General features: G+C 46.5%; 1 protein-coding gene across 12 annotated transcripts in view; it reads left to right on the top strand.

Annotated features, from left to right (window-relative positions):
- The first annotated feature begins 521 nt into the window (after positions 1 to 521).
- Positions 522 to 20,935, top strand: part of LOC143122856 (putative E3 ubiquitin-protein ligase HERC1) — a 58,735-nt gene continuing 38,321 nt past the window's right edge. For 8 of the 12 annotated variants that reach the window (XM_076283786.1, XM_076283785.1, XM_076283789.1 and 5 more), the window contains exons 1-19: positions 522 to 836; positions 4,191 to 5,176; positions 7,423 to 7,518; positions 8,072 to 8,254; positions 8,882 to 9,193; positions 10,186 to 10,282; positions 10,810 to 10,953; positions 11,313 to 11,440; positions 11,859 to 12,003; positions 12,582 to 12,753; positions 13,651 to 13,785; positions 14,627 to 14,792; positions 15,073 to 15,198; positions 15,526 to 15,735; positions 16,594 to 16,746; positions 17,414 to 17,546; positions 18,499 to 18,690; positions 20,177 to 20,437; positions 20,739 to 20,912. In XM_076283786.1, the coding sequence (XP_076139901.1) occupies positions 4,226 to 5,176; positions 7,423 to 7,518; positions 8,072 to 8,254; positions 8,882 to 9,193; positions 10,186 to 10,282; positions 10,810 to 10,953; positions 11,313 to 11,440; positions 11,859 to 12,003; positions 12,582 to 12,753; positions 13,651 to 13,785; positions 14,627 to 14,792; positions 15,073 to 15,198; positions 15,526 to 15,735; positions 16,594 to 16,746; positions 17,414 to 17,546; positions 18,499 to 18,690; positions 20,177 to 20,437; positions 20,739 to 20,912 (3,778 nt within the window). In that variant the 5' untranslated portion in view covers positions 522 to 836; positions 4,191 to 4,225. The remainder of the gene's footprint in view (positions 837 to 4,190; positions 5,177 to 7,422; positions 7,519 to 8,071; positions 8,255 to 8,881; positions 9,194 to 10,185; positions 10,283 to 10,809; positions 10,954 to 11,312; positions 11,441 to 11,858; positions 12,004 to 12,581; positions 12,754 to 13,650; positions 13,786 to 14,626; positions 14,793 to 15,072; positions 15,199 to 15,525; positions 15,736 to 16,593; positions 16,747 to 17,413; positions 17,547 to 18,498; positions 18,691 to 20,176; positions 20,438 to 20,738; positions 20,913 to 20,935) is intronic. The other 4 variants (XM_076283794.1, XM_076283793.1, XM_076283795.1 and 1 more) reach the window with 1 other exon arrangement.

Here is a 20,935-nt window from a genome sequence, read left to right as displayed (position 1 = left end):
ATCGCTTAATGGAACAGGACCTATTAGACATGCTTCAGCAGTCCTATCTAGACCTCTCAGCCTGGAAGCCAGTGGCAGGCTTGTTTTATTCTATTGTCTTATTTGTATTGTTCTATTGTATTTTGAATTATTCTATATCATGCGTTTTTAACGTTTTTAAACTATTTCTAAACTATTGACATGTTATACTTTTGTTAGGCTATAGTATACTATGAGTAGTCTAGGCCTGATAAATGAGTCGGCTATGATATATGATATAGGCTGTATGCGATGTAGGCCTAGCCTATAATTTGGGGTCAGTGGTAACCTGCATAATTGATGAATGAAAGAAATGTATGTCAAAATGTAAATCAACTTCTCCAAATTATTGAAACAACACGACAAAAGCATCGACCACTTCTGCAAATTAGGAGTTAAACAAATGGGTTCTCTGAGCGTGGTGACGTCTGTTCAAGCGTCTGAACGCCTAGACTGCGCTCTCCGCGCATTCCATGATTCCATATCTGTTTTTCATGGCAACAGTCCCGTTGCCTAACTGCTAGCTAGCTAGCGGAGTTATTTCAATTCTGGTATTAGGAACACTTCGCCGGCTTTTTGTGAGACACGATTGGAGATTTGCGCCTAGAAATATCGATTGCAAACACTGCAGTCTTAGTAATCTTGTTTTTGAGCAATGGCAGTTTAAAAAAAACCTTTCGCCCCTGTTTGTGCATCAAAATCAGACTTGCAGAGGGCAGTGGTTTGATAGCCTGTAGCATAGCTTTCTGGCTAGCCTGCTTGCTAGCTAAAGAAAGCAGTGTCAGACTGGGTGTGAATGACAGACGCAGGGAACAGAGGTAAGATTGGCCCTCTGTTTTGCATTGTTTTCAAGCGATTATGCATATGATTGATGTGGTATCTACCGGAATAACTCGTACGTTAAGTAAATGCTGTCAGATTTTCAAAACATCCTAAATTACGTGCTGTCACTCTAGTGTGGTTTCTGATAAGCTAGCTAACTAGTAGAAGCCTGCCAGCAAGATGTCTTAACGTCAGAAAAAAACAGCTAGTTAATTGCTATCTAGCTAGGCTGTTTGTCAGTTAACTAAGTAGCTTGGTAGGTTGTGCTTATAAACAACTTGGTCCTTAGAACAAACCAAAGCCTTCATCGACTGTATTCTGCTGAGATGATTCAGCAGGCTAATGCACCGCTTGCTATGCTTGGGTCGACTCGTTAACATAAGGTTAATTTGCAGTTAGCCAGCTAGCTAGATAGCTAAGTGCTACAGCATTAGCAATTTTGTATCTAATAACAGTAGCATAGCTCTTGTAGATATTGTAACATTAACCTAAAACGGAATTCAAGTGCAACATTGTAGCGTTATGGAGGAACTGTACCACCACATTGAGCGTTGCATTTTGACAAAGAGCAAAGAATATGATTGAAAACATTCACAGAAAACCCACACATTGATTTTACATGGAAAGACGACTTTATAGATAGAGCATTCAACATGTTCTGTCGGGCTATTGCTACCTACCTGTGCATTTTTTTTAAAGTAAGCTGTGTGCTTCAGGTTTGAGTGACAGTGGTTAATCAAGTAATCAGTTTATGCAGGAGGTATGGCAGCTAAAGATGCACGACCTTTACACCAAGAGGCGTTGGCTTTCGTGTGCAGTTTGACATGCAGTTTTTTTTTAGTTTAGTTGTATGATTATCTTACAATAAATGCAAGACAACCCGAAATTATTCAAGTAGGGTGGGCCTTGTGGTGTGAATGTTTGCCAAGTACATTTTGTGTGCCTCAGTCAGTGATGTCAGTCAGTTTATCTGTTGCAGTATGTTGTTTTTAACCATTTGTCCAAGGAATTGATAGATTTCTCTTTATGCTAGATTTATACTGTCAGTAGCATTACTGCCCCTCCCAAAAATAATAAAATAAAATAAAATAAATACATAAATAATAATAATAATAAAAAAAAATCCTGGACCCATTGTTGGTAATGTATAGGCCCCAATCACTTGTCAAATGGTACATGTCCTATACAATGCCTGACTGCAGCTTTGTTAATGTTCTGCAAATATGTTTCTTTCCATCAATAATTTAGCTTAATGCTCAAATGTTTAGTTTTACTGTAGCTTATGTATAGCAAATAAGCTACAGCTACAGTAGAATTTGCTGTTTGGTATCAAACATGATATAGGCTGATATTCAGGCCAGAGTGATATAATTTCTTCCAAAAAATCATGGTGTAAAGTTACTGTTCAACTTTATAGGGTCTTCTAAGTATTTGGATGTATTATTAGAAACATGTAACCTTAGCTTCACCTACATTTGTACTCCCATAGTAAATAATCAAGCTTAACCAACAAGCCTGGAAAAGTAAACACTGCTTGAATATAACCTTGATATTGACATCGTTACTCCCTAACTTTAATTTGAGCTTGGCTATAGGCTAGGTGTGGTGAAGGAAGATTTGCACAAGATTTGTTTTTAGGAGTAGTTAGTGCAGTATACCATAGCCTTGGGTTTAACCTCTGTCTGTAAGAAGCTTCTTGTTATTTTTACACATAAGAAACTGTATGTTGCCTGCAGTCATAAGTGTTGGTGTCAGTGCTGAGTTTTTGACTGTCACAGGGGGTCTAAGAAACTGTACTCCATAAGGAGAACACACTGTGTCTGGGTCATGGCCGATGCCCTCACCTCACGCAGTGGGGTTGGCACAAGGAGAGCAGTGGAAACTCTGGAAAACATCAGTGACATTTTGTGCTTGTGTGTTGTCTGTCTGCGTTCTGCCCTCAGTTAGACGGGTGATGGGGTATACTGTTTGATATAAAGTTTGTATAGCCTACTTTTCTGGTTGGAATTTTCCACTTTCCATCTTGATGCAACCCAACATTTTTATACTACTGTAAACATTGTCATCCTTACTAAGTATGAGTCAGCATTTTAAGATTGTTTACATTTTAATTGAATGCTTTTGCTTTTGAGTGCAGGAAATAGAATGTGCATACTGGCTGGTCTACATTTTGCTTTGACACCTGTTTGGTATGTTTGCATCTCTATGCTTGCTCCAAGTGTGCACAGCTTGATCAACAGCAAATTAATTCTTGAATATGAGCCATTTTAGTAGTTGCGAGGATTTACTTAACTGTATTCAAGCAGAATTCGAGGAATGTTATGTTTTACAGTGGGGTTAAGATGGTGGTCTGAGGTGTGACATAGGCTACAGACAGTGCATCAGCTGTTTGGAGTTCATATGACGCTGTCCCAGAATGTATTCATGATTCCTGCTGGCAGATCCTATTCCCATAGACGATACGTGTGTCGTGCCAGTCTCTGGCTGGCTTCATAACATCAGGCAGACCTGCAGATTTACCTGCTGTTAAATATAGGCTCCATGCAGTGTCATGCTCTCTGGCGGGTTAGGGAACCAGTGGTACAGCTCTGCTAATGAGAGAAAGCCCAACACTGCACCTAATGAGAATACTTCCGCACAGAGGTCTTGTAGAGGCAGAGTTTGAACTTGTAGTGCACTCAGCACTGCTGCGGGGTTTAATCACTCAGACACATACTGCGCAAGATTAGATTGAGTTAGCACTGCTGATTAGCGTGCCAGTGCCTGTATCAGTGGGACCCAGTGGCCTCATTTGTTCCCCACCCAGGATGGTGACAATATGGCTACAGTGCGCAGCACTGTTCTCTTATTAATGACAGAAACTCTAGGGAGGATGTCCTCCAACCCCTAGCTCTATATGCTGGGCCTCTTAAGGCTGCAGATTAGAACGCTTCCTCCCGGCCAGTCTCACATTCAGTCATAAATAATGGATCTTGGGTACAGCAATGCATAAGATCTGCTTTCTTTATAGCAATTGTAATTTTGATTGCTTAACTTAGGTTCTGTAACCTAATAGACTTACTCGGTCAAAATCTAATTCAAAGGGCTTGTAGAGTTTTTTTAGTTTGGGTTCTGTAGCCTAATACTTAGACTTTATATACATAGACTTTATCAAAATGTATCAATCTCAATTTTAGTTGTAGGAATAAAGCTTCTTTTTTGTAATTGGGGTCTTGATGTAAGATTAGTCTTAATCCCTTCTGCGAAATCAGAATTATGTAATGATTTTATTGATATGAATTGGCCTGTACTTGAAGTCCAATTAACTGATGATGAGCACATGCTAAAACTCTGTGCTTTTCCTCCTGCAGCTGTGGCCCACAGTCTCCGTGGATAATGCACAGTCATGGTGCCTTGCCAGACCCATGTGATGTTGAAATGGCAGGAGCACCTGAACAGCGCCTGGGCGGCGGAGGACAGCGTGCAGACGGCCACGCGGTGTGGGGCAGGCGCGCTCTACGCCAAGCTCCTGCAGAGTAAGGAGGTGGTGGCGCTGGCCCAGCCCGTGCAGGACCTGATGGGGCCGCGCCTGCCGGACTTCCAGCACGAGAGCAGCGCGGCGGAGGAGCGCGAGGAGTACCTGTCGGCGCTGCTGCTGGCCCAGCGCTGCCTGGCGCGCCGCTCGCTCGCCTGCACGCCCTTCGCCCTGGCGCTGCACCACAGGCTGGTGGTGCTCCAGCGCATCTACTACGCCCTCCACAGCAAGTACCACGAGCGCTTCCGGCCCGCGCCCCCGCCGCAGCCGGCCCAGAGCGGCGCCGACAGCGGGGCGCTGGAGCCGGCCGCCGAGCCCTGGATGCCGGGCCCGCGGGCCAGGTCGGGCACGGACGTGCTGATCGAGATGGGCGTGCGGACTGGGCTGAGCCTGCTGTTCGCGCTGCTGCAGCAGAATTGGCAGCGGGGTCAGGAGGTCACGGGCACGGTGGCGGGCAGCGGGGTGAGCTCGGGCGCGGAGCTGTGCAACGACGTGCTGGCCACCGCCTCCTCGGTGCTGGCCTCCCTGCCGCCGCTCTCGCTGGCCAACGAGAACAAGATCCCCAGCGTGGGGCTGCACTGCCTGGCGCAGGTGGGCGACTTCCTGAAGCGCACGGCCGTCAGCGGCTCGGGGGCCGACCGCGTGGGCAAGAGGCTGGCGCTGGAGCTGCTGCTTGGGCTGGCGCTACAGAGGGGCTCCCTGCGCTTCCTGCTGGAGTGGGTGGAGGTGGCTCTGGCCGCCTCCTCTTCTTCCTCCGGCGAGGGAGGGGGCATTGGGTACGATCTCATCCATCAGACCTTGCTTCAGATGAGGCAGTACTCGGTAAGTGGTTTTCCTCCTCCATCTGTGCATTGACCTCGAAGATTGTGTAGTGTAGCATTTCAATGAGGGCTGGGCAGTATATCAAAAAAGTTGCTATTGATATGCTCAATACTGTTTTATACAATATATATATATGTATTCTCATTAGTATGTATGTATATGTATTTTTTTTATTAGTTTAGCTGAACACAGCACAGCGACAACATTACAAATGATAAATACTGCTACTTTTTTGTACTTTGTTTGTTGCATTGTTAGTAAATTGTATCCTTTCTATTGCTGTTCTCCTTAGCATATGGATAGGCTGTTTTGGCCAGATCACCCTGCCTTACTTTCTCTCTGTCTGACTCACACAGAAACTGCAATCCATACAAAATCTTGTGTCTGTCAGTGCCACCACTGAAGTAAACAATAAAGTAACCATTAAGCCTTTTACCATTAAGAAACAATTAATCATAATGTAGGAATATTTGAAAGCATTATTTCTTAATGTTCTTAATTATTGCCTCTAACCTAGATGAGTTTATGCACTTTTTGACACAAGTTGAAAAAAGGACCATACTATCAGAAATGGTCGATGAACCGTGTTCTAAAGATTCTTTCAACATCTATAGGGTAGATCTTGAGCAGGGTGCTTTGGGAGAGGCCCATGCAGTAGGAGGCTCAGCTTGAGGCCAGCCCAGTGATTGGAAGCATGAGTGCAGTGCTGTAGGAAAAGCACTCTGGACACACTGCCCAGTGCCCACCACAAATTAGTGATGCCACTCACTCGGCTCTCAGCATCTTATAGCAGTCTTTCTCTCTGTGTGCTTGGAGTATTACAGACTCCTTAAAAGACCCTCTGTGTCTGAGTCTGTGAGTGAGTAGGATTGAGTGTGTGTGTGTGGCTTCCTTTTGCTATGTTATGTGATATGCTGCCACGAAATATCAATATTTGTATTAAAATATTCAACTGTACTTTCTGCAGTATACAATATACAATTGTACTTTCATATTCTAAATGGACTCATCCACCAATTTACCATACTAGAGTCACTAACACTAGTTTATGCATACACACATATACACTGGAATTTGTCTAAAAAACAAAGTAGTGTGTGGTAAAAATTAAGAAATCTGTTATTTTGACATTTTTGTTAATTGCAGAAATATTTGGGGATTTTTAAAAGGCAATGAGCTAAAACTCAGTGCATGTTAGGCCTATACAGTGTTTCAAATTCCTTTATGAATAAATGCCTTTTTCTTCTTCATTAAACACAGATATGGTCATACAGTATTGTAGATTCATCTTTTGCAATGTATGGAGTATTGCAGACTCGCTGAATCGTAATATGTTAAGGTGGGCAAAGTATCATATTGATTTGTGAGGTACTCTGCGATTCCCACCATGTGGGTGTGGGTGTGTGCGTGTGTGTGCAATGCAAGGGAGAGATCACAAACATTTCTCTTTTCACTAAATCAATTGTTGCCTATGGCTTGACTGATGTCTTGGCCGTCTGCCTGGCTTTGAGGCGGGCACTTGGAGCTGCTTTGGCTCTGCGTGTCCATCTGATTTCGCCTGCACTTAATCAGTGGCAAGCCTTCCACCAGGAGCCTTTTAGAGATGAGCCTGTGAAGGACTCCACCGCTATTGATCGGCACTTCTACTGTGAGGTGTAGCAGGCAGCATTATATATCGGCTTCACGTTCAAATGTTTTGAGAGCCTTTGAGGTGCCTGCTTATATAAAATTCTTTTTTCAGACGATGAAAAATCCCCCCCCCCCCCCAACTCCCCCACTCTATGTTTTCATCGACTCATCCTCATTCCAAAAGAGCCCTATTTTGGATTTCTTCACAGTGGAACATAACACAGCTGAATGCCAGAGTAGTCTGTTTTCTGCACCCTGAAATGGCTCTAAATCAGGGGTTTTTAACCAGTGGTCCGCGGCCCACTTGTGGTCCGTGAGGACATTGCTGGTGGTCCCTGACCATGGATTCAGTAGTTGCAATGTGGGAATCAGTATTTTTATTCAGTGGTGGTTCTGGCGTTACGTAATTAGTCAGAATGGTGGTCCCTGGTTCACAATCAGTTGAAAACCCCTGCTCTAAATATCTTGGGTCTGCAGACAAGCAAAATGAATAGTGGCCTCGAATAGTATGAAGTAAATAACAGGATGTGACCTACCCCTTGATAATGTAACATCTGTTTTCTGAACCTTTGCCATGCAGCGTGATGACCACTCTGTTTTTTTGCTCTCTCCTTCAGGGTTTCCGAGGCGAATCGGTGAACACTCAGGTACTGAAGAAGGACGCGGACGGCCTGTGCAGTCTCTCCCACGTCGCTCTGTGCCTCTTTGAAGAGGTGTGTGTGTGTGTGTGTGTGTGTGTGTGTGTGTGTGAGATAAACCATGACCACAGGCTCTCTCTGTGTTCTGCTCTTCTGTCACATTGTCAGTGCAGAGCCCAGCGGAGGCCGGTCAGGCTGCGGTCAGTGAAGTGTCAGTGTGGTGCATTCAACGTGGGCAGGCCTCTCCAGACCCACGTGGCTGTGGCTAATGCTCCGGATGCCTCCATGCAGCGCTCATAAATCACAATCCTAATCTGTCCGGCGCTGTTTTCTGTGATTCCCGTGATCGCCGTCCTTACAGCTCTCTCCCCGTGCTGAAATTCAATCTGCTCCCAGATTAGATCCCACCATTTCAGATTATCTTGCGAAAATTTGCTCGGTGTTTAACCTTTGACCCGGAAAGCAGTCGGTGCACTTTGATGGGGTTTCGTGTTCGTGTCCTGCCTGTGGCTGTCCTGTGGTCTCTTTAGGATTCCTCTGGTGACTTGTGTGTCTTGTGCCGTCTGTCCTGCGGCCTCTTTAGGATTCCTCTGGTGACTTGTGTGTCTTGTGCCGTCTTGTCCTGCAGATCTGCAACCTGGCCTCCAACTGCCTCTGCTCCTGCAGCACGGGGACAGGCAGCGCGGGCACCGAGGGCGACGCCGTCCGCGTCTACGTGTGGGGCAGCAACAGCAGCCACCAGCTGGCCGAGGGCACCCTGGAGAAGATCCTGCAGCCCAAGCTAGCGCAGGGCTTCAGTGACGCCCAAATGGTGAGGCCCAGGACCCTGTTTTGTTTTCCCGCACGGTAACCAATACGCTCTGAGTAATGGTCCAGTTAGGCCTAGCCTGCTCTGGTCCTCACGGAGACTGTGGCTGAGAGCCTGCGGCAGCTCTTTGGTTAGACTTCTGAAATGCGGTTATGGAGGGGGAGAACACAGATCGAGGATCTTACAAATAAATTATATTACATGTGGCCTAATGGAGACGAATCAGCTCTGTTAGCTGATTCATTACATTACATAGTTAATGTAATTTCCTGTGTGAGACTGGACCACTAATGGTCTGTGTGGAAGAGCTTACTCTGTCTGTGGACTTTGTGGCTGTCTGTATATGAATGTTATTTTGTGGTTTTGTGTTTTTTTTGCACTTATCTCTTTGCGTATGTATGCTTTCTTATCACTGTGTTTGTGCTTGCTGTGTGTGTGTGTGTGTGTGTGTGTGTGTGTGTGTGTGTGTGTGTGTGTGTGTGTGTGTGTGTGTGTGTGTGTGTGTGTGTGTGTGTGTGTGTGTGTGTGTGTGTGTGTGTGTGTGTGTGTGTGTGTGTGTGTGTGTGTGTGTGTGTGTGTGTGTGTGTGTGTGTGTGTGTGTGTGTGTGTGTGTGTGTGGTCTGTGTTCAGATCGAGGCGGGGCAGTACTGTACATTCTCGGTGTCAGCTGACGGCTCGGTGAAGGCCTGTGGTAAGGGCAGTTATGGCCGCCTGGGCCTCGGCGACTCCAACAACCAGTCGATGCCCAAGAAGCTGGTGCTGGACCCGCCCCGGAGCATGCGCAAGGTGTCATCCTCCAAGGGCTCGGACGGACACACGTTGGCCGTCACGGGCGAGGGTGAGGTCTTCAGCTGGGGCGACGGAGATTACGGGAAGCTGGGCCACGGCAACAGCGCCACCCAGAAGTACCCTAAGATCATCCAGGGACCACTACAGGGAAAGGTGGGTCACCACGCCAGCTGCAGGGTTGCCTGGGTGGACGGACCATCTGCCAGTCCTGTACATCACAGATGTGCAGTTTAAACTGTTGGCCCCCTCTCTCCCTAGCCTGACGTTGTCATACTCAGAATTCTAGTCAGAATATGAGTCTGATACTGCTCCATTGGGACGTAATTATGGGGCGTGTTTCAACCGATACGGGGGGGGGGGGGCTAACCAATCAGAGCAACGAAAAAGCTTACCGTGAGCTGTAGGAAGAACACCTGAGCCATCCTTCTTCTCCACAAATGGCGTCTGTTTTCATTGCCGTCTTTGAAAACATTGTTTTCTGGTCTTTTTTAAAAGTTATTGTGCTGTCAATATCTTGTACAACACCCATTAGTAAAAATGTAAGTAAAAACCCCAACACCCAGTAGTAAAATGTAAAATGCTAGCTCGGAAATTTCCCCTCCTTCGTTTTAAAAAATAATTCCGTTCACACCGTTGCTACATGTTATAAACCGCATGGAAATAATATGCATTTTTCAGTGATAAAACCGCATGGAAATAATATGCATTTTTCTATATGGGGTCTTAGAAGCCATCTGTATAGCTTCTAGCCACAGCTTTTTGTTGCAAACAAAATCAACCTAAGCGTGCTCAGATGACGTGATGGATGAGACACTGTTGCTTATCTGTCCATCATCGTACAAAGCCCAATTTGATTGCCCGAACCAGAGCTGTTAGGACCATAGTTGTTCCACAACGGAACAAGTCCAGACCGAACTTCCCGACCTCAAATGTTGTGGTCGGGGCTAAGTTCGGCTGGCATCCACTCTCCTCTCTCCCAGGGCCATCTGAAATGCTCATGTTTCTATGTCTATTATCGGTACACATTTTCACACACAAACACATACAACAAGGCACTGTTCTTAGCTTCTAACTAGTAATGACAAGTTTGACCTTTCATTATGGCATTCTTAACTGTCTTGTTGCTGTCTGTGGTGTGCTGGCAGGTTGTGGTGTGTGTGTCTGCGGGATACAGGCACAGTGCAGCCGTGACCAATGACGGCGAACTCTACACGTGGGGAGAAGGAGACTTTGGCCGACTAGGTATACACTGACCTCAAGTTTTCCATCAGTCAAGTCTCAAAGGGTAGAAAATGTGATGTGATATGTTACCTTCACTTAAGGAGGTTATATGTCCATTGCCATTTGTACGTCTTATGTTAGTCTTACGTACTCTAATGTTGCTGACAAACAATGAGGTTGATTTTCATAAATGTGGTGTAGCATGGACCAAAAAGGAACTCATACAAGTTTGGAGTAGATCTGTCTCAAGAGGCCAATGTGGAATTGTTGTTTTGACTTTCTGGAACATTGCGACAGTACATTTGACTTAGGGGGAAGTCTCCGTTCTCTGAGTACTTTTGTTTGCAGTTTTACTTAAATGGTAGAAACTGATTTAATGCGAGGAAGGAAATGTCCAGGAGGTTCATTTTATCAGATCGAACAAAAAAAAAAAAGCCATGCAAGTACACTTCTGTCAGTGAAAGCATTACGCTAGCCATGCTAGCCTTACTAGCCTTACACAGGTATGTGGTGCAGTGCGATTGAGCTGGCTGGTGTCCTCTCCGCAGGTCACAGTGACAGCCACAGCCGCAACGTGCCCACACTGGTGAAGGACATCAGTGGTGTGGGCCAGGCGGCCTGCGGGAGCTCCCACACCATCGCAGTGGCTCAGGATGGACGCATCGTCTGGTCTTTTGGAGGAGGAGACAATGGTACGCTCCATCTACAATCTGACCATTTTCTGCACTGTTAGCTAGATGTAGCTTTACCAGTGATTGGCTGTTCATTTGTAAAAGCAAACTCTAAATGAGCTCTGTGACTCCGTTACCCAAGCCTCTCTCTAGATGCCCCACTTTTCTGACCAAGTAAACCTTGACCATGCACGTGGAGTAGTATATTGTGCAATCACTGTACACCACGTCTGAAATTATTCATATGGCAAGACAGCTCTGCGTATGATATAATTATTTATTTACTTTTTTCCCTTTATTTACTTTTTTCACTCTATTGTATGAGATTACTTCATACCTATTGTATGAAATTATTTATTTACTTTTTTTTTCTCTTTCAGGTAAACTAGGTCACGGAGATACTAATCGTGTGTATCGGCCCAAGGTCATTGAGGCCCTGCATGGATATATTATCAGGAAAGTTTGTGCTGGCAGCCAGTCCTCCCTCGCTTTGACCTCAGCTGGCCAGGTACACACACACACACACACACACACACCCACACTCTCACTTGCTCACTCACTCTCTCTCTCTGTCTCTCTCTAACACTTTTGTCAGCTGGCATAACTATGCTACAGACACATCTGTGTATGTACTTGTTGCGTACCTCTCATGCTTCTGTCAATAATGAACTGTCACAGAAATGCATTCACTTCATTATTCAAGTTGTCAAAGGGTAGCATACACCATTGTGTAGCATACACCATTGGTCCATAACAGCATATTTTGTTCACCTGCAAATTTTACCCACATCGTTTAGTTCTATCTGTATTAGAGCATAACTCTGTGTGTGTGCGTGTGTGTGTGCGTGTGTGCGTGTGTGTGTGCGTGTGTGTGTGCGTGCGTGTGTGTGTGTGTGTGCGTGTGTGTGTGTGTGTGCGCGCTGCAGGTGTTTGCTTGGGGCTGTGGCTCGTGCCTCGGTTGCGGCTCCTCTGAAACCACATCTCTTCGGCCACGCTTGATTGAGGAGCTGAGCATCACCAAGATCATTGATATCTCCTGTGGGGATAGCCACTGTCTGGCCCTCTCTCATGGTGAGTCTCACACACACACACACACACACACACACACACACACACACACACACAGCTCTCTGTCGTTCCTCCCATCTGCTGCTGTAATGCTGTTTTGTCTGCTATGGAGCACTAGCTGTGATGGTGGTGAGAGCTGCTTCAGCAGTGCTGTGTGCTGGCTGTGTGCTGCTGTTTGTTCTAATGGTGCTCTGTCCTGTCTGCTGGAGTGAAGCTGCTCTACTTAGGATCACTGCACTATTCCGTATGCTCCAATTGGCCTCTCTGTGCCAGTGATGCTTTGGGTTCAATGAGCAGGACTTCTCCAGCTGAATTAGCTTGACCTTATTTGATGAATCTGATTCTGAGCGTTGTCTTGTCGGTGTTTAGAAAATGAGGTGTATGCCTGGGGAAACAACGCCATGACTTCTCCAGCTGAATTAGCTTGACCTTATTTGATGAATCTGATTCTGAGTGTTGTGTTGTCGGTGTTTAGAAAATGAGGTGTATGCCTGGGGAAACAACGCCATGACTTCTCCAGCTGAATTAGCTTGACCTTATTTGATGAATCTGATTCTGAGTGTTGTGTTGTCGGTGTTTAGAAAATGAGGTGTATGCCTGGGGAAACAACGCCATGGGGCAGTGTGGCCAGGGACACACGTCTACGCCCGTCACCAAACCGAAGAAAGTGATTGGCTTAGAGGGAGTGGCCATCCAGCAGATCACCGCAGGCACCTCCCACAGCCTCGCTTGGACCGCAGTTCCTACAGACAGGTAAACACCCTCCGAAGAACAGGAAGTCATCATACTACACTTAGCCATGAAAACATGGCAGAGATTGACCCACTCTTTACAAGCAGTGACTTGCTTAAAGAGGCTCTCAAACAGCAAACAGTAACAACAGCACAGCTAACCCAGACTGCAAAACTGCATAGCTTTTGAAAGTGAATTATGGTAATGTGGAATTCATTTTGATTTCACCAATACGCTTTCTTTTTCCATGTCCATGGCTGCAGGCTAGTTCAGTTGGGGTCGGTAGGAAATGATCAATGCCATGTGACATTTGTCCTAATTGTGCTTATGCAGTAGCCAGGCTCCCTCATATCATGCTGGTTACATCTTGCATGGTCTTTGGGAGATTTCATCATAACTTAAATAGTTCATAAATAAACATTTTTATTCTCTAATAAAAACACTGTAGAGGACTGTTAAAGGAGTAGATCTAGGTCAGTGGATTTCACTTCTTTCTCCATGATGAAACCTGGAAAACTTGCAGACTCACAGTTAACTGTTAGACCCAGACTATGCCCTTCCTTAACCTTTCTCACTTGTGGTCAGGAAAAACAGATTGACCATTCCTTTTATTAGGCACAAGGTAGTCTTGCTACCTAGCTGAAATTCCATGGTTGCTCCAATTCCATTTAATGGAATGGCAGTTTGTTCTGTCCTTTTTATGGCAGACAGCTACTTTTCATCTAAAAGCCCTGACTCTGAGGTTCTGTGTGTGTGTGTGTGTGTGTGTGTGTGTGTGTGTGTGTGTGTGTGTGTGTGTGTGTGTGTGTGTGTGTGTGTGTGTGTGTGTGTGTGTGTGTGTGTGTGTGTGTGTGTGTGTGTGTGTGTGTGTGTGTGTGTGTGTGTGTGTGTGTCTTGGGTGCGCCCTGGCACGTGCAGGCAGTTGGTGGCTTGGCACAGGCCATTTTGTGTGGATCTGGAAGAGAGCACGTTCACCTACCTGCGCAGCTTCCTGGAGCGCTACTGCGATGGCATCAGTGGGGACACGCCCCCAGCCCCCTTCCCCTCTAAGAGGTAAACACACACACACACACCAGTGTTTCCCACAGAAATGAATTCTATTTGTGGGGGTAGGTTTGCAGAATTAAGTTGAATTCAACAGTTTTTAACAAATTAGCGTAGCGTGGTTATGATGAACCAGATTTAAGCACAATTTAGTACAACCTGGAAAATCATTGTGTGGTGGTCAATGTTGATATTGTGGTGGGCCGCCACAAATAAGTCAATGTATGGGAAACACTGCACACACACACACACACACACACACACACACACACACACACACACACACACACACATACCGCAGCAAAGAAGACAAGCAGAGGGAAGAGGTAGATGAATAGATAGTTTCCACCCTGTCAGTGAGGTGTGTCAAGTTTCCGCAAATGCCTAGATGCATTGCAGCAGAGAGAACAAACACAGCTGTCCACGTAGACCGTGTTGCGTGAGCTTCGGTGAGGCGTGCCGGGCAGTGGAAGGACACTGTGATGGACGCTCTGCAGCTGAGCGACTGGGAGGCACGTAACCGGAGCCTGTCGGAGTCTCTGAAAATCACCTTGACTCAGTGCCCAGCCGAATGATGTCACTCACTGTGCTGGCAGCAGCCCACCAAAGCACACACACACACACACACACACACACACACACACACTTCATGGGGATGGAACATATGGGGACTTGTGAAGGTCAGCACCATTCTTCTGTCTTCTCTTGTTCTCCTTTTCACATCAGTCCCTTACTGTCTCCCTCCCTCTCTCTCTCTCTCTCTCTCTCTCTCTCTCTCTCTCTCTCTCTCTCTCTCTCTCTCTCTCTCTCTCTCTCTCTCTCTCTCTCTCTCCCCCTCCCTCCCTCCTAGGGAGCATCATCAGTTTGTGTTGCTGTGCATGAAGCTGCTGTCCATCCATCTGTCCCTGGCCCATGCGGGCGGCACGGGAGCCACGGTGCTGGGGGCCCAGGGGAGGCCCCTGCGCAACCTGCTCTTCAGGCTCATCGATTCCAGTGTTCCAGACTCAATACAACAGGTAGGCATGGGCCGCAGGTGCACCGGGGGACCAAAGGCGTGTGAGCGTGTGACCACTAGAGATCTGTCTGAGTGATCCGTCTGAGGATGAACCACGGAGGCCCGAGAGAGACGCCATGGTAGAGTGCCCTCTGTGGCGGTCAATCAGCTGTGAATCAGATGAAGTGGGTTAGATTTGCATTAGGAGTAGGCAAGGGTCCATCTTGTCTCCTCGGGCTGGTCCGAGTGTGATGTGAGTGAGCTCATCTTCTCTCTGTGTTCCTGTGTGTTTGCGCCTGCAGGCAGTGATGAACACACTCTCCATCGGAGCATCTCTACTGCTGCCGCCCCTCAGGGAGAGAACAGAACTCCTACACTCACTCCTACCTCAGGGCCCAGAGAGCTGGGAGAGCCTTTCTAAAGGCCAGGTACACACACACACACACACACACACACACACACACACACACTAAACACCAAACTATTGATAGAAGCTAAACACACCTACACAGTCTCTCTCTTGCCAACCTTTTCTCCCAAACACTCATATTTGTACGCACCCTTACATGCAGACTGTACTTCATTCCATTCTCAGGACTGATAGCTGGGAGCTTGGTTTCCTGACCCCTCTCTGACACACACAAGAAGGCAGGCAGGCACGTCAGCTCGTATTGATCGTGCTCGCTTCAGCCTTTCATGGTAACGGTGCGGTCTCAGTCTCCTAAAGGCGCTTTGCTTTTCTGTGGTCCCTGCAGCGTCTGCAGCTGGACATGGTGCTGAACAGCCTGCAGGAGCAGTCCCACGTGGCCTCCCTCCTGGGCTACAGCTCTCCCGGGGAGCTGAACGCCGGCCTGCCCCCGCCCCACTCCCCTGACCAGCTCCCGCCCAGTGCCAACTCTCCAGACCAGCTGCACCTGGCGGAGGTCTTGCTCAAGACCCTGCTGCTCAGCATCGGATTCTACACGGTGAGAGAGCGACAGAGACCGAGAGAGAGCCTGGTTGTGTATGTGTATGTGTGTGTGTGTGTGTGTGTGTGTGTGTGTGTGTGTGTGAGAGAATCTGTTTTCTGAGTTCCACTGTTCATATTCACATCAACTGAATAGAAAGTCTATGTAACTGATTTTCAGTTATGTTGTAATACTGACGCCCTCCCCCCATTCCCATCATTTTTTCAAGGCCTAAAAATGTGTGCAGTTGCAGGAAGGCAGGCATTACATTTGATCTGAAGCTGAATGTTTTATTTTACATGGCTATGCCAATACAATGGCCATTACCACAATTACTAGCAAATCTAGTCTGCTCTAGGCCTCCAGGCCTTGCCCTCAGACTGCATTCAGCACTGTTTCTCCAACAATTAGGCTGCACTGAAAGAAAAAGTGCTGTTGGTCATGTCACACATGCTTGCTAAGGACGATTTGGTTATTTGGGCTTCATAATGAAGTACCTTAAGACTTTGTCATCCTTGTTGAGAAAAATATGTTGCTGACTAAGGTAGGACCAGAATTAGAAGCCTACAATGGATGTGTTCCTATTCTGCCCGACTGTTGTGCCCAGTAGTAAGAGCACTAATGCTTCTGGAGCCCAGTCTGGGCGTCAACACTCCGTCCTCTCTGTGTTCCATCCAGCTCTCTGTAATGGGCTGGCTGGCGTGCAAGGCAGGGCAGTGCAGTGCAGGGGAGGGGAGGAGAAGTGGGGCATTGTCTCTCATTAAGGCCACTGTGATGTGATGTATAGCTGGGTGTGCTCATTAGTGGGCGCTGCTGAAGAGCTCAGTGGTTTGAGGCGGTGCGTGTGCTGTTTGTGTGTGCCGTGCCGTCCCCCAGGAGCGTGCCTTTGGGGAGCTGGAGAAGAACAGCGATAAGCAGCGGGCCAGCCAGGCCAAGAGGCAGACGGAGCCGCCGTCGCACTTCCACCACCTCCTGTCTGCGCTGCACAAACACCTGCTGGCCCACTGCTTCATCTACACCAACACAGAGGTACGCCGGCTCGCTCTCGCTCTCTCTTTCTCTTTCTCTCTCTCTCTCTCTCTCTCTCTCGTTATCTCTCTCTCTCTCTTTCTCTCTCTCTCTCTCTGCAGGCTAAACTACATTTGTTATTGTGGCGTCTACACCTACACAGAGGCTTCCATCTCTATCTCAACTTTATTAAAGTTCTTTGCACTAGACACTAGTGCACAGAGCAGCGTTTTAACATCCACACAGACATTGCATTCTCTATGCATACTTTACATGTACAGCATAGGGACGAATGTAACATGTGGCCACCACTTCTCACCTCACCACCACCTGGTACATTTTATCAATTGGTTGTAGAACCAGTTCTGTTCAGGTTTAGACTGAAGCATATGTCCTACAGGCTGTAAGGCAGGGCTGTATGGTACTGCATATACAGTATGTAGCACATGTTACAAACAAATCAGTCTGTGCTATGGATGATTTACCAGCTTAGCACTAGTGACATTTCAAATGTTTTCTAGAGTATAGTTGAGGTGTCTGTAACCACCGATGCTAGAGATTTTGTGGATTGTGCTACAAAACTATCAACCTCTGCAGCCCAGTGCAAAAACGACGTGAGCGTACGGCCGTGCTGTAAGGCCCTCAGTATGGCTTAGGTGAGACCTGTGCTGCTTTCATCTCCCCTCAGGACGACAGCAGTGTGACGCTGCTCCACAAGCACTTGTGTCTCCTGCTACCTTACGCCGCCGAGACCTTCAGAAGATCCACCATCCTGCTGGAGGAGAGCTCACTGGATAAGCACGTCATCCAGAAACTGCACAGTAGGTTCCCTGCTTTAGCAACGTCTGCTGCCTTGCTATTAGCATTGCTCAGTGTGAGGCTCAGAGTTATTCATCTATAGCTGGGTTTCCATTCAACTTCTTAATGCACATTTGGAGTATTGGAATAGGAAATCCTGACTGAAAACACTTGTAATTTGCATAACATCTTCTAAAGTGAATACAAATCTAATTCAGTAGGAGTGGATAAACTCTCAATGTGCATAAGGTATAATACCACTTAAGTGGGTAGACACGACTTAAAGCTGCAGTTGGCAAGATTTTTTTGATCATATTCACTGAAACTGACACTATGCTCCGGCAGAACAACATAAATCAGCCGGTTTTAGAAAAAAAACTCGCATTTCTACCTCCACGTAGAGCCTGTTATTTGTTTTGCAAAAATCCACAGCTCCCGGTTCTTCTGGTCCAATCAGAGCAGGGCTGTGTGAGATCTTACTGTTAATCACAGTCTGGTGCAGTCTGGTGCGCACTTACGACCACAAACTCGATGAGAGGGTGCTTGGTGGTAGTGGGGGAGGGGCATGAGAGTTGTAAACATTCAACATTTTGGCTAAATCCCCTCAATCTGTCAGACTTGCCAACTTCAGCTTTAATTAGCATAAATTCACATTTTTTGTAGTTTTCTTGCATGTTTCCGTAAATGTTGCCCTGCCAACCTTACAGTTTGATCCCTCAGCTATTCCCAACTCCTCTCTTGATTAGGAGAGCGTTCATTTTTAATGATCAAAACACAGCGGGTGGAAACACACTCAGATGAACAGTTTTTCTACAGTCACATTTTCTTGAATGGGAACCGAGCTTATTGTTACCTCACATTTGACAACCTTTTAATCTAACCTTTTCATCAACTGTCATTCTGACATCTCCTCCCTCTTCTCTTCCTTCACCCTTTTCTTCTCCTCCTCCCTCTCTCCCTCTCTCTCTGTCACAGCGGTGCTGTGTGGCTCGGTGGCGGGGAGCCTGCTGTGCCAGGTGATGTACTCTCTGCTGCTGCTGCCGCTGGGGGTGGTGCGCCCGCTGCTGCCCCACCTGCTCTCTCTGCTGGAGCACCTCAACGAGCTCAACTGCTTCCTGCCCGCCACAGGCCTGCTCGAGGACCTGGAGCTGGAGGGATCCTCTCCTGGTGAGGGAGTGCACAGAGTCTCACACACACACACACACACACACACTCACTCTCACACACTAACACACACTCACACAAACACACACACATACACACACATACATACATATGCACACATACAACCAAGAAAAGTACAGGAAACAGGCACACATTGAGCTTAGAAAATAATAATAAAAACCATAAAGCTCCAGAAGGGATTAAAATGCCAATCTAAAATCTTAATGTCATATCTATTTCTATACCTATCTATTTAAAGAGTATTAGATGATAATTTAAACCAAATCTTATTTTAAGAAGAAAAGATATCAAAACTACTGCTATTGTCGTCATCATACTCTTGCTATAGCAGCAGTTGGTCGGCACAAAAGTGCTAGTAACACCTCAAAAGTAACTAGCATCCAAAGGTAACTATTGTAAAATTGACTACTTACAAGACAAAAAGTTGAACAAGTCAAAAGAAACATTTTGAGTGAGGGAAATATCGGTTCAATGCAGTGATGTTGTCAGGAATGTCATCCTCAAAATGTCAAAGACAGTGGTTCATAAGAACAGAGAGGAGCTACAGATTTGCAGATGGCGGAAACGACTCCATTGACCAGGATGACCGCCAGCTCATTCCAACGTCACTAAAAGATCTTAGGATGATGTCAAGTGACCTACAAACAGAATGACAAACATCAGCTGGGGTGAAGCGAGGACAGGTCGTAACAGGCTCCTAGGGGCATGGTGGAAGTCGTTCAAAGCTAGAAAAGCTGTGCCAAAATGCAAGAAAGCTGTCATTGAAAATCAGGGTTATTTCGCCCAATATTGATTTCAGAACTCTTCCTCAGTTAAAACATTAGTATTGTGTTGTTTAAAGATGAATATGATCTTAGTTTCTTCAAGGTATGTAAACATGGCATCTTTTTGTTATTTTGACAAGTTAGGGTTTTGACCAGTTTTTTTTAAATATGGAATTTGAAACAATTGTTAAGAGTTAAGTTATTTATTCTCAAGCATATAATTTATTAATTTTGCAGTGCTGTTCTTTTTCCAAATGCTGTACCATTTTCCTGACAGCTTCTGTAAAGTAGTGTAGGAAAAGGTTAATAACAGACTCGGAAAACGTCAGTAGTTTGGCCTGTTATAGATTGCTCAATGTTTTATGTAGGGGAAAACAAGTACACTGGGTTTATAAAAGGTGATTTTTTTATTTAGAATGTAGGTGAATTTGGTATCAGACCGGTTGCCAGTTAAGACAGGGTATTGACTGACTAATTTGAACAGAATTCTCAGTAAAACCAGTAAAACAGGGCCCAGTCGTGCCTGTATCTTATAAACGTTTTCAGCCTCTGACTGGATTGTGTGTCTCCATTTTATGAGTGTCTGTTTTCTCCCAGACTAAACTTTGCAGCTATTTTTGTTGGGAAAGCAATAAAAAATGAGTCCTGTTTAGATGACTCACAACGCTGAAGCAACACACTCATGAGCGCTTTACTGGTTTCAGAGGTGACCGAGGGGGCGGGATCAGCCACAGGGGCCGAGCCAGAGGATTGGATGTGGCTGCTGGACCTGGAGAGGACCGTGGCACTGGCCATTGGTCGGTGTCTGGGGGGCATGCTGCAGGGGCCGCCCCCTTCCATCCAGGAGAAGACAGCGGAGTTCTGGCTGTGCAACCCACTGCTGAGGAACGGTCTGGAGATGGACTTTGAGCAGCTAGGTAGAATTGGCCCACAGCTAACTCCGCAAGCCCATCCCCACTGTCCGGGTAGCCCTCAGTTTACAATCTGTCTCAAAGTCTGCCCCGCATGCCATACTGCATGCACTAGTCAGATAAAGGATAATATCAATATATATTATGCTAAATATATATATACATATTATGCTAAAATATAGTGTATTTTCCACATTTAACAATGCAGTACTTTGAAATTGATTGATATGGTTTGTAATCCTGCTGAGTTTAGTGGTTTGAAAAGCAACACTATATAAAGCCCATGTTGTCAGCATCATGCTTTTTGCATGGTCGTTTCTGGACTGTGTGCTGACTTTTGCGATTTGGTGCTCAGACTTTGCCACCGGCTGGCTGACGGAGGCCATCCTGCTGGGCTGCCCCGACGCCAGGCTGGCGGACCTGGGCCTGAGCGAGGAGGGCACCATGCTGGTGGACCTGGCGCTGGGCTCCGGGCGGGAGCCGGCCAGTGGCCTCTGGAGGAAGATGAAGGAGTACGCCATCAGCCGAGGTGAGGAAGACCAGCGTCCCACC

The sequence above is a fragment of the Alosa pseudoharengus genome, unplaced genomic scaffold (genome assembly GCF_046254945.1).
Source record: "Alosa pseudoharengus isolate Yale_2024_CS ecotype anadromous, Long Island Sound unplaced genomic scaffold, YU_APseudo_1.1 YU_APseudo_1.1_scf_14, whole genome shotgun sequence".
Lineage (NCBI taxonomy): Eukaryota > Metazoa > Chordata > Actinopteri > Clupeiformes > Clupeidae > Alosa > Alosa pseudoharengus.
Note: the sequence above shows the minus strand (reverse complement) of the source record. Positions and strands in the feature narration are given on the sequence as shown.